General features: G+C 39.4%; 1 protein-coding gene across 1 annotated transcript in view; it reads right to left on the bottom strand.

The window, feature by feature from the left end:
* Window positions 1–16,585, bottom strand: part of TRIO (trio Rho guanine nucleotide exchange factor) — a 255,702-nt gene that overhangs the window by 125,172 nt on the left and 113,945 nt on the right. Inside the window, exons 11-13 of the mRNA XM_059836123.1 lie at window positions 11,892–12,083; window positions 1,992–2,161; window positions 884–1,058 (exon numbers count right to left, since the gene is read on the bottom strand). Of these exons, the coding sequence (XP_059692106.1) occupies window positions 884–1,058; window positions 1,992–2,161; window positions 11,892–12,083 (537 nt within the window). The remainder of the gene's footprint in view (window positions 1–883; window positions 1,059–1,991; window positions 2,162–11,891; window positions 12,084–16,585) is intronic.

The following is a 16,585-nucleotide window of genomic DNA, read 5'->3' as shown; positions in this document are numbered from 1 at the left end:
ACAAGCAAAGGGGTAAAATTACCACTGCAACTCTGGGTTTCCAGAGACTTGAAATAAGCCATTTATATACTCAAACAGGATCATTTACCCATGAATAACCCTGAACCACCTCAGGCACCAACTCAGTTTCAGTCACTGCGTACAGCGCTAGTGGTTTTACAGAAGTCATATGATCAATTTAGCTGAAGCTTTATAATGCGATTCCATTAACCTAAGCTCCATCTGGAGTTTCATGTCTGTTTGTATGCATGTCCCTGCACACAAACAGAAACTTTCCAACTGATGAGCTGTAACCCTCCCCCCCAAGATTTGGATAATCTCAAAACTTCCTGAAGTTTTGCGGGAGTGTGGCACTACAACTGCTTTTGCATTATTTTAAAAAGTGGGAAAGAATCTTATTTAAAATGAAGACAGCCAGCTAGCCCATATAACATCCCCAAAGATTAAAACATAATTCCAAACACCACTTGTAACTGTCAACTGAAAGAGATTGCTGAATTGGAAAAGGAAGAAAAGACGGTTGTTACTACAAAGCAACAGTTTATAGGGTTTGTACTAAACCATCTTTTAAGTCTTATTCATATTAACTGTAAGCATACTAGTTATAGTGAGGTAACTTGATACTCAAACCAACTGCTACATTATGATTTTACAAGACACTTGCTTGAAGACATGCTGGGAGCCAATCAGAGCTGGAGTTAATACCAAAGAGCTCAGCTCTGCACTGTCCCGACACTTTCACATACAAAAGCCTTAGTTCAGGTAAAAACTAAGTCTATCAGTCATTTGAACCACATGCCAATGTAACCACAAAACTATCTCAGCACAGACACTTCTCTCATGTAGGAACAAGTGCAGTGCAACTCCAAGAGTAGACACTCACATCTATTGCATCTCTTTCAAATATGCGGAGCTGCAGAAACAGCTCAAGCTTGATCTTGCGTTCTTGAAAAAGCTCCTCCATCTGAGATTGGGCCTCATCCAGCTGCTGCAGGACTGTCTCTATGTGGTTGATCGAGCTGTTATGGGGGGTCTTGTTACTAGAAATGGCAGAATCCCTATTCAAAGCAGAGAGAGGGGGAAGAGAAAAAATGAAAAGAAAAAAGAGTATTATTGAAAAAAACCCCATACAATTTGGATGCTATACATGACCACAAAATGTCAGACTGTTTCAGATAAGGTCAGTGCAAGTCATTACATGAAAGCTAAGTCTGTACATCTTTGTTAATAGAAGTCCAAATTATGTTTTAGTACTTTAAAAAGCATTAGGAAATTAGATTACTTTCATTTTTTTGACTAATTCAACATTTAAAGACATTCTGTTTACAGGAAGAATAACATTTAAAACCAGAGACAAACCCTTGTATTGTGAAAAGGAAGTTGCATATGATAACTATTTACTTTACTGAACCTTCCTGGCAATAAAAAAAAAAAAAAAAAAATCAAAATTAGATAATAATAACAAAAATTACTTAATCTTTTACTTTAGTATAAAACCTGCAAATTCAGATATGATAATATCAGCTCCTGTGGCAAAGGGGGCATGTACCAGTGCAGCTGGGGCCCAAATTTATTTAGATTGTTACTGAATGAAATCGACTGCAAACTAATGCTCTTTTCTACAATAAAGTTACTTATCAGTCTGCAAAACAATTTCAAGTGTCTCATTACAACAAGGCTGCTCCTCAGAACTCAAAATGTTGTGGAGCCCTGCATGTCAGACTACAAAGACGTATGATTGCTCCTATCACAAAGGTAGCTTATGTAAACAAAACCTCCTTCTTGTAGAGGTAGTGTTTATAAGCTGAGCTTCCTGTAAACAGAGGGTTACAGACCATCAGTACAGCATGAAACATCATTGTAGTCCTAATATTTACAAGTTTTATTTATAGGTCATATCTTGTATTTATCATCTCTACCCTCAAAACAGAAAGAGCTTCACAGAATATCAGACGTACACCAGAAAGGATTTAAATAAAAATTTGTTTTACCTTAGTTGCTGTATAAGATCTTCGCCTTCTTTTATGACATTGACTGTAACCTGCAGAGTGGTCTGTTGTTGTTGACCAAAACGTTTAATCAGGTCTTGGACAGCCTCCACAGACTCAGCATAGACATCATCAAGCAGTTCTTTCTGTAACTCTTCAAGCCATGTCCAGAGCTAAAGGAGAGGGGGGGGGGGGGGGGAACCAAAAGAAACATAAGCTCCAGGATCAGGCAGTCACTATTCCAAATCAATCTCCCTGGACAAGAGAAAACAGACTGAGGTACGGGGGGAGAAACAGGATTTGTTTGTCTTCATAGAGAAATCCCATCCTCAATTTAACGAAAACAAGCCTTTGTTTCATACAAGGTTTTCACTTCTTGGAAATACCAGGAAAGCTTTATCCGTGTTGCTAAGTCACCCTTTCTTTCCCATTTTCCTTCTACGGTACTGAGCGTATCCGATTGAGCAGCAGAGAGTTCATAGCGAGAATCCCATCTGCAGCTCTGCGAGAGAGTCCCTGGGAGGGAAATGCTATGGTAACACTCCCTGAGAGAAGGGAGGAAGGAAGGAAGGAAGGAAGGAAGGGAGATGTATTGTAGCCACCATCAAATTTACACTGCCAGGCTGACACATGCACACAGATAACATAACACTTTTCAGTGGCCTTCAAAAAAAGGAAAAAGAAAAGGGCATTTCAGAAAACAAAATACAGAGAGAAATCAGATGTGAGAAGTTGTTTTTCTATCACGATCTCTACAGCTATGGTGTTTACCCCCTTGATCTCAATTTTTCACTATTACAACAAAAATCATCACAAGTAATTCCATCAGTTATTTCAGCTTTTTCCCCCCCTACTTAACGTGTGCACATATTCCTGTGCAGAACTGCCCATGTATTGCAGCTTATGGAAAAATACATAGGTATATGCTAGCTAGGTATCACTACTGGTCACCTGAACCCTGCTGTCTTCTTTACCATAATTTCATGAGGCAAGCTGTTGCATCCTAAGCTCCGTGTGAAAATTACTCATCAACAAACCATTAGCCATCTATTATGCAACTGATAAAAACACTGCTTGAAGAGAGGGAGCACGGCTCTCTGCTGCAGTGCTCCTGTGAGCAGCACTAACAGCACAACAAGACAGCTACTCACAGGAAGCATTCAAACCACATCCCTCCTCTCTATTTTACCATTACTTCCCAAGCCCTGCGATTCCAAGAACAAGGATTAGTTTGTTTTTTATCCTGAAAGAATAACTCTGTTCTGATTAGAAGTATTAAGATTTTTGACTACATTTTAATCTCTGCCATTTTAGAGATACAAATAGGCTTTAATAACTTTGAACCTCATTAAAAGGTTAACATAGTTAAAATACAGACAGTAAGCAATCGAACTAGCTTATTTCAACAGACAGAAAACCAAACTGTTTTATTTCTTTGCTTAACGTTTTCTACCGAAATACCCATTTCATATTGCTGTTTCTATAATGTTCTGATCATAAAAATTTCCTAACTACCAATGGAGCTACATTAAAACAGAAAATTCTATGAAGTATTCTTGATCTTGACTAATGGGTTCCTTTGAAGCTTTACTTTAAAACCAAATGCTAGTTTTTATATCTTAGAGCCTTACATGTCTCCTGAGGTAGGTTTTGAGTTAACCAGGCTATAGGATAAATTTTCACAAATTGGGAAGAATTAATGACATTTAACCAGACTTTTTTCTACAAATCTACTACCGCCCCCAAAACGGAACTGCCTATTCATACACACTGTGTTATTCTGACTACTCATACGTTTCAAAGACAATGCCTGTCACAGATTTGAATGCAACTCCATAGTCATAAACACCACAAGCTCAAGCCACAGCAGTCTGTCTTATTAAAAGGAGTACAAACCAATAGGAGTTAGTAAGTGGGTCAAAAGCACTTGTCAACATTCATTCCAGCATAACCCAATGAAGCATCCAAATTTTTTTTTTCCCCCCAAGTGCATACTTAGGAATGCAAATTTTACTTTGAGACAAATGAAACTTAAAAGCAAGAAGCCTGACAAAACAACCTGAAAACTTCACTCAGTTTTCAACGCCCAGCAGACATGTTTTTGTTCCTCTCTTACCTTATGAAGCTTATGTCTGAACCATAATAATAGGACACAATGCTAGAGACCTTCCAAGTGAGCTGCTGTGCACACACAACCAGTGCAGCTTGCAACTGTGCAAATATATTTGAGTGTAACGCTTTGTTGTTGACTGCAGATCTCACGTTTGGTGCTAGCTGGAAGAGCTCTACCTCACGCTTATTGCACTGTCTATAAAAGGCCCAATTTTCAGAGACTTTTATTACAGATAAACTGGAATCAAAGCCATTTTGAGTCTCTTGGACTATATCAGGTTTGCCCCTTGGCTCCCTTACCTGCACTGTGGCTGAAAGGTAGGTCTAAGAACCACTTGAATTTTTTCCAGTATGTCTTTGCAGCTGGGTTACATCACACCTCTACAAGGGACACCTCACCTCTGCATTTCTTATTCTCCACATCACATACGCTTCAGCTACTTCTGTAACTGGGTGGAGAGGACCTGGCAGAAGCAACAGAACTTGTAGGTGCTGGGGTGGTGATGCACTGTGCATGTGAATACTTTTCAGCTCACCCTGGATGCTGGAGACCAAGCCAACACAGAACAAACAGACTTTTCCTTCTACGTAGCCAGTTCAAAGCAACACCACCTGCCTACAGCGGAAAGACACAGGCACAAGCGCAACAGAGTGTTACGCCGACTGGCTTAGTGCTTGGTTAGCATGGCATGACTGTAAGCACGGTATCTTGCCCCCAAGGTACAAAAGGGCTCAAAAATACACTGTGTTTGCCTAGTTTGTTAGCTGAATTGCCCACTGCTTGGGAAGGAAAAACATTTTACGAATTCGCAGAAAGAAGGATAGTAATTAGTATGCATTACTTGTCCAGCTGTGATTCATACACTGTTGAAAGTGGAACAATTTAAGCCATTTCTGAAGTGACGTTATAGGTCTGTGACACTTCCGTAGCAAAAGTTACTCTAATACATTACCAAATAAGCTTTTTACACTTTTCCGCTAAGTAAATTTCTGACAAACAGCTTCCCCTCAAAATAATCTTGATGTTTATACACAAAAGTTAGAATAAAGCCACCACAGATGAACAAAACTGTCAGGTTACTAAATCTGGATAGAAATTCATGCAATATACTGAGAGGAGCTTAATTCATAATGGGTGGAAATAGCCAGCTGGCTTGTATACAGCTTTAAAACCAGAATGAGCACTGGATATACTGGAAGTTACATAAATTACCTTGTTTTCGGATACAAAACTAAGGATGAAGACAGTACAAGTTTGCACAGCAAAGCCAAAAGAAAGCAAATAGTTTACAGTGGGGGGTGAACAGAGACTGAAGCTTACCCATACATGTTCAGCAGTGCAGAACTACAGATTTTATAGTGCAATGATTTTCTGAGGTAACACATTATTCCATAAAAGAGAGCTTGGCAACAAAAATCCAGTGGGGGAAAAAAAACACAAACAAACTTGCCATTAAAAAACCATTAACTTTCTCTCAGTGAGAACTTTTGAGCAACTTCCAGGCATGTTTTTTTCTATTCTCTGTAAAAGCAGCAGCACGAAGATCCCTCAACAAACCAATGAGTCCTGCGACCTCAGTAAGAACTTTATCCAGCGGCAAGACAGCACTAACTTATAGTGAGGAAACTATAAATAACTCAATCCAGTCACAGAAGGAGGCTCTTCTGCGCTTTTCATCTGCTCTTCACATCTTATCAGAATTAAAATTGGAGAGGGAAATCAAATTCTAAAGCCCTAACAGGCAAATGTTTCACCCAGCATTTTTTTTTCTTGATCTAAATATAGAACAGACTAAGAAACATCTGCTTGAATGAGCTTGCATCCTGTGCTACCTCTTCCCTAAGTTCTTGGGAGCATGCCATTAGTCACTGAGATGGTATTATTTTAATTGTCTGCAACATCCTGGAAGTTTCAGTGCTTCCAGCATGGGCCTCTACTCATTTAAGTCCCATCCCTGCAATCCCCTGAAAGACTGCAGCTAAATAAGACCTTACTGTATTTTGCTGAACATAATCAGAGAACAATTATTTTTGAGTAAATGTCTTCCCAGGTGCACAGAGTTATTTTATTAAGGTAAAATATCCATCACATTCTTTCACAATTTATTTTATTTTTCATTTTTATAATAATGGCTTTTGGATATTCAGTCAGCCTTTCAGCAGGGTAAGACAAAGAAAGGCACACAGTTTCTGCATTTAAAAACTTCCAATTCCTCTTTTTTGCCCCTGCCCCCAGCACAGTGTTGCAGTATGTGTAACACCACAGGCACAGTTTTGAAGGAGCTATTATTTGTACAGGGCCAAATGTTGCAATAGTATTCCCTAACAAGTATATCTGGGCACAGAAGGGGGCTGATGTATGCATGTCTGCCTGTAAGCTTTGGCTTTCAGGACATGCAGTGGACAGAAACTGCGTCTTTTTAAAAATAAAAAACGTAAGATGCTAAACTCCTAGGAGTTTGTCTTCCAGAGTCTTTCAGTGACATTTAAGATACTAAATGCATGCATATTTTTTAAAAATTTAATTATCTTAAAAAGCTTCAAATATCCCTATCTATTCCACAGTTATAATGGAATCAACTTCCTATTCAGAATAAATTCATCCTTGAAGCAAAACCAAGTTTCTCACATCTCCCTAAAATTACATCAGCTACTAGTACCCTGTTAGCATTCATCCCACTTCTGAACTCAACAAGCTTTACACAGTTTAAAGGTATATTTTTGCCTCACTTCCCTCAAGCACTTAGTGCTATTTCAATAATTCTTGGACTTAAATTTGCTCCCTTTTCTCAAGCAAAGTAGCTACCAGTATTGAAAAACTGGTAACTGGATTCCAGTACTACCAAACCAGTAAACCAGAACACACTTTAGTGTTATGCTACTGAATGCTTCTCTTACTTCAGATTTAAAAACTGTCCTCCTCAATTCTCAGATTCAAGATGATGGGCATATCAAAGTACTGACCAGAGACTGCACTTCACAAATTTTGTCAGGTTCATCACACTGAGCATTGCTGTGCTATAATGACATGATAAAAATGTTAGAGATGCACAAAAGCCCAAGGGACAGAGCCTTCACACTTTGACAGGGGCATCCAAATGCTGCTCTGCTGCCTGGAAAGGGCACACAGAGGAGAGAGCAGCCTTATTAATGACATCCACATTTAAGCTGTAGACCACCAGCGCAGAAGACTCAAATACTCAGCAGTGACAGGCAACCAGAAGAGCAGGTCTGTCACCTCAGGGTCCACCTAGGATAAAACAAATGAAAGGCTGTGCAGATGGACACCCTTCCATACCAGACAACGCAAAGGAGGGCGTATTTCTGGCAGTGAGTTGTGAGACAAAGTGAGACTATTATCAACAAGATTTTCTGAATCAAATACACATGCCTCATAGCTAGATGTGAATGAATCGGCAGCATTATGGCCAGAGCAAGGCATCCTCAGCCTTGCCATGCACTGACACCCTCAAAACGATGCCACCTTCCTTCAATAGCTTGCACAGACTAATGTTTCATTAGTTTTGTTCAGGAACAGTGAGGCTTTGTATTTGAAATCTTAGCCAACTCCACTTCCCTTTTCTTTGTTTCAACCTCAGTCTATTCTGGTGTAAAGTTTAGTGTGAGCAAGATGAAAAAAAAGAAGAGAGACATATTCTAGTAACACCATATAGCATATTGTGTATACATAAAAAGCGCTCTGAGCTATTTTATAATCAACTTGTCAGAATACACACCAAAGGTTATATGCAAAAAGTCAACAGGCTCTTAAGAGATCATTCTCTTCCACATATAGTCAGCCTGATCTGTATTCCCACACTTGATTCCAGTTAGGAAAATATCTGTTGCTCTACTTTGGCACTACTACAAACACCTGGCTTGGCCAGGATTTCAGTCTTCCCACTCAGAGATGCTGAGGGAGCCATTTCAGAGAGAGAGTGTGTGTGCATGTGCGTCTGTATATATGTGTATGGAAGAATTTGAATTCACACCAAAATCCTGTTCATCTCTACTTGGTGACAGATTTCACAGCAAAGACTATTGTGACTCTTGCTCCTATGTTTTGCACACAACCTTTTATGATAACCATTTATTTAGGAAACACATCTTATCTGTGCATTTTTTTTCTCACCTTGTCCCTCCCCATATTATTAAATGTCAAAAGGCACAAAAGCCATAAGGGATTCATTGTCTTGCAATGGTCAACAGTTTCAGATGTTCAGTTGCATTTTACCCATCTTCAGGCTGGGAACCTGCCAGGACACAGTACTTTCAGTGCAAAGGTTCTGATGGGGTATTTGTACTCCCACACACTTTTAAAGCTCGCCAGTGCACGGCTTAACTTCAGTACATCACTTAACTGCAAAATTTGTCTTATAGACTGAAATTTCTCACTGTTTGCAGGGGAGCTACTTTACAAACTTAAAACTAGTAATGACATGACAGTGCAATCACAATTTATATATTCAAGCAACTGATTTTCTTCGATCACCATTAACCAAAATGAGTAACGGCAGTACCATTACAGAACATATTTCTGGCTTCCCTGAATACATCCTTTTTTTCCCCAGTGAGAAATGTGGTCTTTTGAGGTTAGTCCATGAGGCGTCCAAGAACTTATATGTTGTTTTCTGATGTTTGTAAGTCACAGGGAGCTCTACCAGCTTGCAACCACCTGGCTAACTTCTGGCAATGTTAAAGACAGCCAGCATTTCCAATGTGCATCATAACAGGCTGCTGCACATATACTACATAGCTGCTTTGTACACAGGTAGAGCAAAAGTCTGTTACTTCCAGGATGCGTCAAGCCAATCTATTGCTTTTGTGGCAAGCACACTGCTTCTGAAAGCAGAAACTGTGCTGATTTACTAAGCATGAATGGAGTAACAGTACTGCGCAGACACTGCAGGGCTGTTGCTTCCCAGGGCAGCTGGGAAAAGTTGCAGGCAAATTCTGTGTCAAGCACAAAGGCTATGTAAAGCTACAGGGGAGGAGGAGTATTGGAATACTCCCATCCAGATGAGCAGCATTCATTCAATGTGAAGTATTTCTGGGGAAAACAATAACACACAACAAAACATCCTACTTCAAAAAATTCAAGGGATTAGATGGATATTGGAGCCAGATTTCAAAGCCTCAAAACAGCCAACAACTCAGATTACCAGCTTTTCTCATCTCTGTGGCTCGCTCAGAACTGTCACACACAAACAGGGTTTTTATTCTTCATGCCTCTTTTTAGACCAGGAAAACACAAAAGAGGTACAAGAAACAAAATTCACCCTGAATACTTGAAGGGCAAAACACACCCTGAATACTTGAAGGGCAAAACACATTGGTGATGTTTTGTTTTGATTTGTTTGGGTTTTTTTAAACAACTGAAGCATCTCTTTCCGGTTCAACAACTAGCGTATTATCCTACTACTTGAACTCCTTTCTTCACTAGCTAAGCATGCACATTAATTTCTTCACTCCACCATACAGCAGAAAGGTTACGTGCTTACAGGTAAGCACTAATTTATGCAGCGACTTCCCACATCCTGCAGGAGTAATGCAATTCTCCTGCCAACAAAACATGGGTAACTTTCAGGTTTAGGGCGTTTTTATCTTCCATCTGCTTTATGATGCCTTCTCAGCACTCCACACACGTTTGATAACAAACAACATGCTCTTGAAAATAGACCAGAATACAGAAAGCACAAGACAGCTTTGAGCTTGTTATTTCTTTGCACCTTAACCAAAGGACTAGTCTACTAAAGACGAACTACCTGCCTCACTCTCTCATCTGTATATTTAAGTAGAATGCAAATAAATAAAAGGTAGTCTTGCTTACATAATTAAGCACTCTTTTTAATTTTCCTTGCTTTATTAGGTATAGAGGTCAGTTACATGAACAAAACAACAAAAAAAAAAATCAACATGTGTACATCAGCCACAGTACCTTTCCCCCAAAGTCCAGGCTGTGAAGAGGCTGCTATAGTAACAGCTGTGTACACTTACAGGGTCACAATAATATCCATTTTCCCAAAACGGGAAATCAATCAAGATACAGAATATCTTTTTTCTCAATAAAACATTATTATCTAGGGGAGCAGTGGCAACATTCCAGCACATCTGGATCAGCCTCCCAGAATTACTCAACAGTGACTCACAGATCAGTCTGTCTTTCGTTTTTTTGGATTTTTTTAAAGCCCTTTCCTTGCAAATCCTTTTACAGTATCCAACTTTCATCACTCCACCCAACTGTATCCATTTAAATACCATTCCAGCTGCTCTTCTTGATGCTAAGAAAAACAGGTAATGAAGAAATCTATAGAAACAATGAACATGTTTCAGCAGCTGACTGCTCCTGTGCTTCACAACAGTAATGGAACAGCGCTATGTGCTTGAGAAAAGTGAAACAAAAAGGTTGCCCCCTAAGAATAGCTTACGATACAGCATTTATATTTTGTTCAAACAAGCGGAGTCCTGGGAGAATATCGGCAAGGAAGCATCTAACAGAAAACTGACGGGGGAGCTATGTACTCACGTCTAGCACTAAAAAGTAATTCAATCTTGACCTTCAAAGACCAACTGCCTTGTGCATTTGTTTCAAGTGCAAAGCAGATGTTTCACATACAAAAACCTCCCACTCTTATCCTCTACAAGGTTTTGCTGAAGAAACTACTTTGAATACTAGACTTCCCCACTGAACAGACCATTTCTCAATGTAGGGCGAAGGGAAGGAAGACACATACTCTGACATGCTGTGATCTAGAAGCCTTTCACATTTTTACCTAGTTTGAGCAGCGAGGAGAAGATTTAACATGAGCTCTTAACAGAGAAAAGTAATCTACAGTTGTTGAAATTTGCCACTACCTTTAACCAAAACCCCTTACTAAAGTCCTTATTCTTGCTCTAGCATATTCCACCCTCTCCCATGAGCTTATAAATTCATATGATCTGTGTTCTGAATCAGAGCAGAAAACTGATCTGGCTGAAAATTAAGTGTGTTTGGCTGAATTTTCTTTGTCATGGTATATCAGTTCCCCAGTCCAGCTCACCATAGAAATACATTAACACTTACACCAACCTTCAAAGCAAGGCTAAGAAAAGGAGTATCTTTTTAAAACAGTTCTGCTGCTGCGTGCTAACTTACCAACTCATTAAATAGCACCTAGCATGGAAAGTAATACAACCTCTGAAGGAGACTAAAAATTGCAAACATGAGGCAAACCATTGTCATTACCAGATAAGCTCTTTAGGTTGTGAAGAACTGTCAATATAGAAGATCAAAATGCAATGTGTAACAGAAAGAAAACACAGTGTCTCTGGGTAGCAGGGTTGCCTTAAGCAGCCTTGTGTTTCTGCCATATATTCCAGCCTCCTGAACCCTGTCAGTCTACCCATGTGTCTGACAACTTAGTTAACTGCACTGGAGAGCTGGTTGGACAAACATACCCTCCAAAAGTACACAGTTATCTCCCCCTGCAATGCTGTCTGTTAGGTGTATCAGTTTCCTGATCTGACCCTCCCACCTTCCCCGTGACTAAACAAGCATGTGTACTTGCACAATAGGACATAGAAGTTGCTTGTGAAAGTAAAAAAAATAATAAATAAATAAATAAACAAACAAACCTTGAACAACTATCCTACCCCAACCCCCAATAATAGGCAATGAATTACAAACCAAAACTCATCATGCAAGAGGGTTTTCATGACTTCCTATAGGAAGGTTCTAACAGTGAAAGTAAACACTGGACAATACCGGTTTTAAGGCTTAAAGTTATGACCATGACTTAGCAGCAGTTTTACCTCTTTAACATGAGTGTGAAAGGACACAGACATGTCCAGCAGGATCTTGCGTTGCTCCACACGCCTAACAAAATCCTGTATCCGGTCTTCGAGCTGATGGGCAGCTTGATAAATTTCCTCCGGGTCGCACTCCCCAGTCTGAGCAAGCTGTTCAGCTGCTTCTAGAAGCTTATCTGCGTTGGTATATGTGTTCTGTAAAGAAATAAGTTAGTTTCACAGGATTAAATGAACGAAAGTTCAGTTAGTATATTTTAAAGCCACTCCACTAATGAAAATGAAAGGACAAAAAGGCCCTTGGAATGTATTTTTCTTTCTTCTTTTTTTAAAAGTAGTAGAATATAATCTTACTAAAGATTTTGTTATATTTCTAGATACTTTTTCATTTAACTGTGAATAATTCCTTAGCTCCTTATTTATGTCTATTCAAATGTCTCCTCGAACCAGAACTTGGGAGCCTATTAATTCTTCCTTGGAATTAGTATTTTATATTCACAACTAGAATAAAGATCAGCCTAAATGTCTAAGTACTTGCAAACTGGCCTATTTCAACACTGGAAAAATCACTACAGTCATGGCCAAAAGACTTTTCAAATGTTTATTATTAGAGGGCAGAAAGTCCTAGCTGCTGGAAGAGATGCTTAACATCAAATCCACACATCCAGCAGGAAGATGGAAAGTGACCAGGCACAGAATGAGAAAATTTCTCTCCATCCTTACAAAAGTGAGGTATCCCAAATTCACGTTTCAAGTGGATCACCATTTATGAAGCAGCAGCAACAGAGGAAGGTTTAGAAGTCAGCTATGGCTGAGTGTCAGAGTGGTATATTGTCTCAATACATCACAGGATTAACAAATGCAGACCAGCAGTCCTATAAGAGACTTGGGTCAAAGCAGAAAACAGAATGGGAGAAGTCTGGTACCTGAAGTGCAAACCGCGCTATGGTCCAGAGAAGAGAGAGATGTTTAACAACTATTAAAGCTTAGAACTTGCAGCCTGCATCTATATCTTTCTATCTAATTCAAAACAGGACGGATTCCAAACATTTGCTGTAATTTGGGTGCTCTTTTTAAGCCTAACCTTGGGTTTTCATGCCTTAGAACGGTTCTCAAAATGGACTCATCAAGAAAGTATAAAAGGATGTTAACCTCTGGAGAAAACAGATTGAAGCCAAGTCTACACTAAAGCAGCTTTGCTTATGTCACCACAACAGGTCTCCTGATAAATTTGCACCACAGAGTACAAAAAAAAAAAAATCTTGACAATATACATGACAACTTTCTCTTCTCCGTTCTTCCCTTCCATCTTCTCCCAACCTCAATTACATCAGGTAAAAACACTGCTTGCCAAGATAAATTAAGCCTATGCAAACATACTTTTCTTTGCCATAAATATAGTATCACACCTCTAATTAACATTATAATATCCACAAAAGTTAAATCCAAGCCCAGCCCTAAAACTCAACTAAGGGGCAGGAAATAAGAGCTCTCCTCCAGGATCTCAAGCAAATTACCAGGCGAGCCCAGGACAGATTACATGACTCAGTGCAGCTTTCATATATTTGAGGGGAGTTCTCCCTTCATTTGTTATGATCTATTTATGTAAGGAATTCAATCCATGCTGTTCCTTGTTTTTTACTACATGCATCTTAGCCCTTCCTTAACCTTCAGCTTTTTAATTGCACAGAGAGGTAGAGAACTTCTCTCCATTTTCCCTAGGAAAGCCTGCAGAGACTAACATAAGCCTACCCTGTTTGGTGGGGAACGCACTACTCAATGCTCCAGATCACTGGCTCAGGCCACATAGGCCCAGAACACACTCTGATCTGTGCTTTGGTGTTTTGACTTCCACGGTTGCAGCTCACACGTTCAAGGGGCAAGGCTGAAAAGCCTTAAGGCACTCCTTGAACAACAACTACTTCATCAACCCAGAGAGCCACACCCAGCTGCAGATGGCTGAAACAGAAGTTTCCCATTTTAATGAAAACTTTATCTCACATGTGAAGCATTGTTTATGAATTCCAGGAGTATCTTCCTTGTAACACACGCCCAGGCACATCAGACTTCTCTTTCTGTAAAGTGGATGTTGAACTGCCTGTACTTAGAAATGAACACAACCTAGATGCTGCTTCAAAAGGGCTTGCAATTCTCAGACCTAAACAGCAGACACATGCCTTATCACTAAAATTTCTCTTCCAAGTAGAGCTGAAATATAATATAAATATTTATCTTGGTAGATAATAACTGCCCTTTGGAATAGAAATCATAGCAAATAGGTGTGCTGTACTAACTACTGCCTTTCCCAACTCTCTGCCTACTTCTAAACAATGCTTGGAGGGAAAAAAGTAGTAATGGGAAGATTTTGAAAATGTTGGTCCCAAGGGGCAGCCATCATTTAGAAAACAGAAGGTTAGGCAGAAAGAGCAATAGCTCTCACTTGAAGTTGCTTATGCCAGTTTCCTAAATTGACAAAGGAGCCTTCATGGTGACAAATTCAACTTAAAAGTTTTGAAATAGATTAACACTTCCTCAGAATTTCTCCACAATTCTCCCCAAATCCCAGGGGGAAAGAATCAGCCTGGTAAGAGCTTTAAGTCCTCTAGTAAATCCCTCCGTGCTCCACGGCACGATCGAGTCTTTAATAGACATTCTTCTCCAAAATGCTGAACGACTCTCCACAACAGAGAGTTCACCACCTTCCCCAACAACATATCCTGTCTCTTTCCTAGTCCTCCTGTTGAGAAATCTTCTCTACATATTCTTCAGAAAAAAAAAACCCACCATATTTTTAGAAAGCATATGAAATGACACATCATAGAAAAGTCAAAGGTTAAATTTAAGAGACTAGTGCAGAAATGAGTACTAGTGACAATAAATACAGCAACAGAAGTGAGTGGAGGTATGGATTAAATTTCATACAAACTGGAGTTTATTGCATTATGGAGGGGGAAGAGAGAGACACACATGGAGGCATGGAGATTAACAGAGGTATACAAATCATTAAAGGTAGAGAAAACTAAGATAAATTACTCATTAAATACAGTGGATGCTATCATGTTTAAGCATCAGACAACACACTTGAAATGAAAAAGCAAAAGTACTTTTCATCTAAGGAGCAATTAAATTGCATAACTCATTGCCACAGGATTTGGCACACATTGCAGGAGCATAAATAGGTTCAAAAAGTAGCCAGCCTAATTAAGGGAAGAAAAGTCGACCAGTGACTATTAAACCCTGGTTCTGATGCATCCTTCAGTTCCAGACATCAAATAGGCCCAGACAACCAGGAGGGTAAAGGTAACTTTTTAAAACATACAGTCCTTATTCTTTGTGCATCTGGTGATGGCCACAAGATACTGTAAGACATGGACCTTTACTATGATGTATTACAGACATTCATGGGTAAAGTTAAGAACCAGTTCAAATACATAACCTTTTTTTACAGCCTTAAAGGAGGTGGGAATTGGTGGTGGTAGGGAAATGATAGGTGTATTCAAACGAGGTTTGGAAGAATCTTTCTTGTGCGTCTCTTGCACTAAGAAGACTTGAGTTCTTTACTCAGATGCAATCTGCACGTGGAGAAAAAAACTTACCTGTGGAGAAAGATCCCACTAATTAATTCTTGCCATACACCTTTCATGTTTTTTGAGCATAGACTACTGTCAAAAAGCAGACATTGATCACAGTTGAAACAGGAGAAGCTGACTTAGAATTCCATACAAAAATGCATGGGGAAGTACAACCATACTATTGACCTGCAACCAGTGCTTCTAAGCTGAAAATCTGTGCCCATAAATGAATCAGTTATGTCAAAATTTGGGGTCTTGACACTTTGACTAAATGGTCTCATGGATACAAAGATGATCATGGGAAAAGGGGAAAAAAGAAAGCAAAAAAGGGTAAGCAGAAAGTGAACTGGACAGGCTTCACATGAAAAGAGCAACACAGTTTTACAACAGTTGGTGCAAGTCAAAGTGTGCATGCGTAGCACAAATGTCAATATGGCAGAATTTAGGGAGGATTATTAGTCGGCTGCGTTTTGACTATCTGGTGTTTCTGTAGTGGTAACAAAAAGTGCCAAATAAAGAGAAACAAGCCTTCATTTCACACGAATTTTCAAGTGAATAATTTGTGAGCCCACAGCCCGTTGACTCTCTTCTATTCAGCACAGCTTATTTTAACATCTCTTTGAATTATGCTGAGGAATGGGCACCTCATTCACAGTAAAAATGAATGAGGGAGGAAGGAAAAGGTAAGAAAAAAGAAATAATAATTTTCAATCTCCTCAAAAATCAGGAGTTAGCCTTCCATCAAGAACATGTCAACATTACAGTTGGCTCCCTGCATTTGATAAAACATTGCCATGCCACTGACAGTTCACTTGATGCTGCTCCCTCTCAACTTCTGACTACACCTGACTGAAAACCCCTAATTATGCCTAGAGTCCTATTAAAAAACAAACAAACAAAAAAAACCACCACACAAAAAAACTCCCAGAACAAAAAACAACAACAACAACAATCCAAACACAATGAAGACCTGGACCAGCCAGAAACATAAGTAGAGAATAAATCAGCCGGAAGTTATTCATGCTTTAAGAAGGACTGCAGATTGCTGTCTTATACTTGAACATAATCTTCCTTATAACACCAACAACAGGAATGCCTTTTGGGGCCTTCTTACATTCAGTTTTAGAG

Source organism: Gavia stellata, chromosome 3 (genome assembly GCF_030936135.1).
Source record: "Gavia stellata isolate bGavSte3 chromosome 3, bGavSte3.hap2, whole genome shotgun sequence".
In the NCBI taxonomy this organism is placed as follows: domain Eukaryota; kingdom Metazoa; phylum Chordata; class Aves; order Gaviiformes; family Gaviidae; genus Gavia; species Gavia stellata.
The sequence above is the reverse complement of the archived record's forward strand: the minus strand, read 5'-3'. Positions and strand labels throughout refer to the sequence as shown.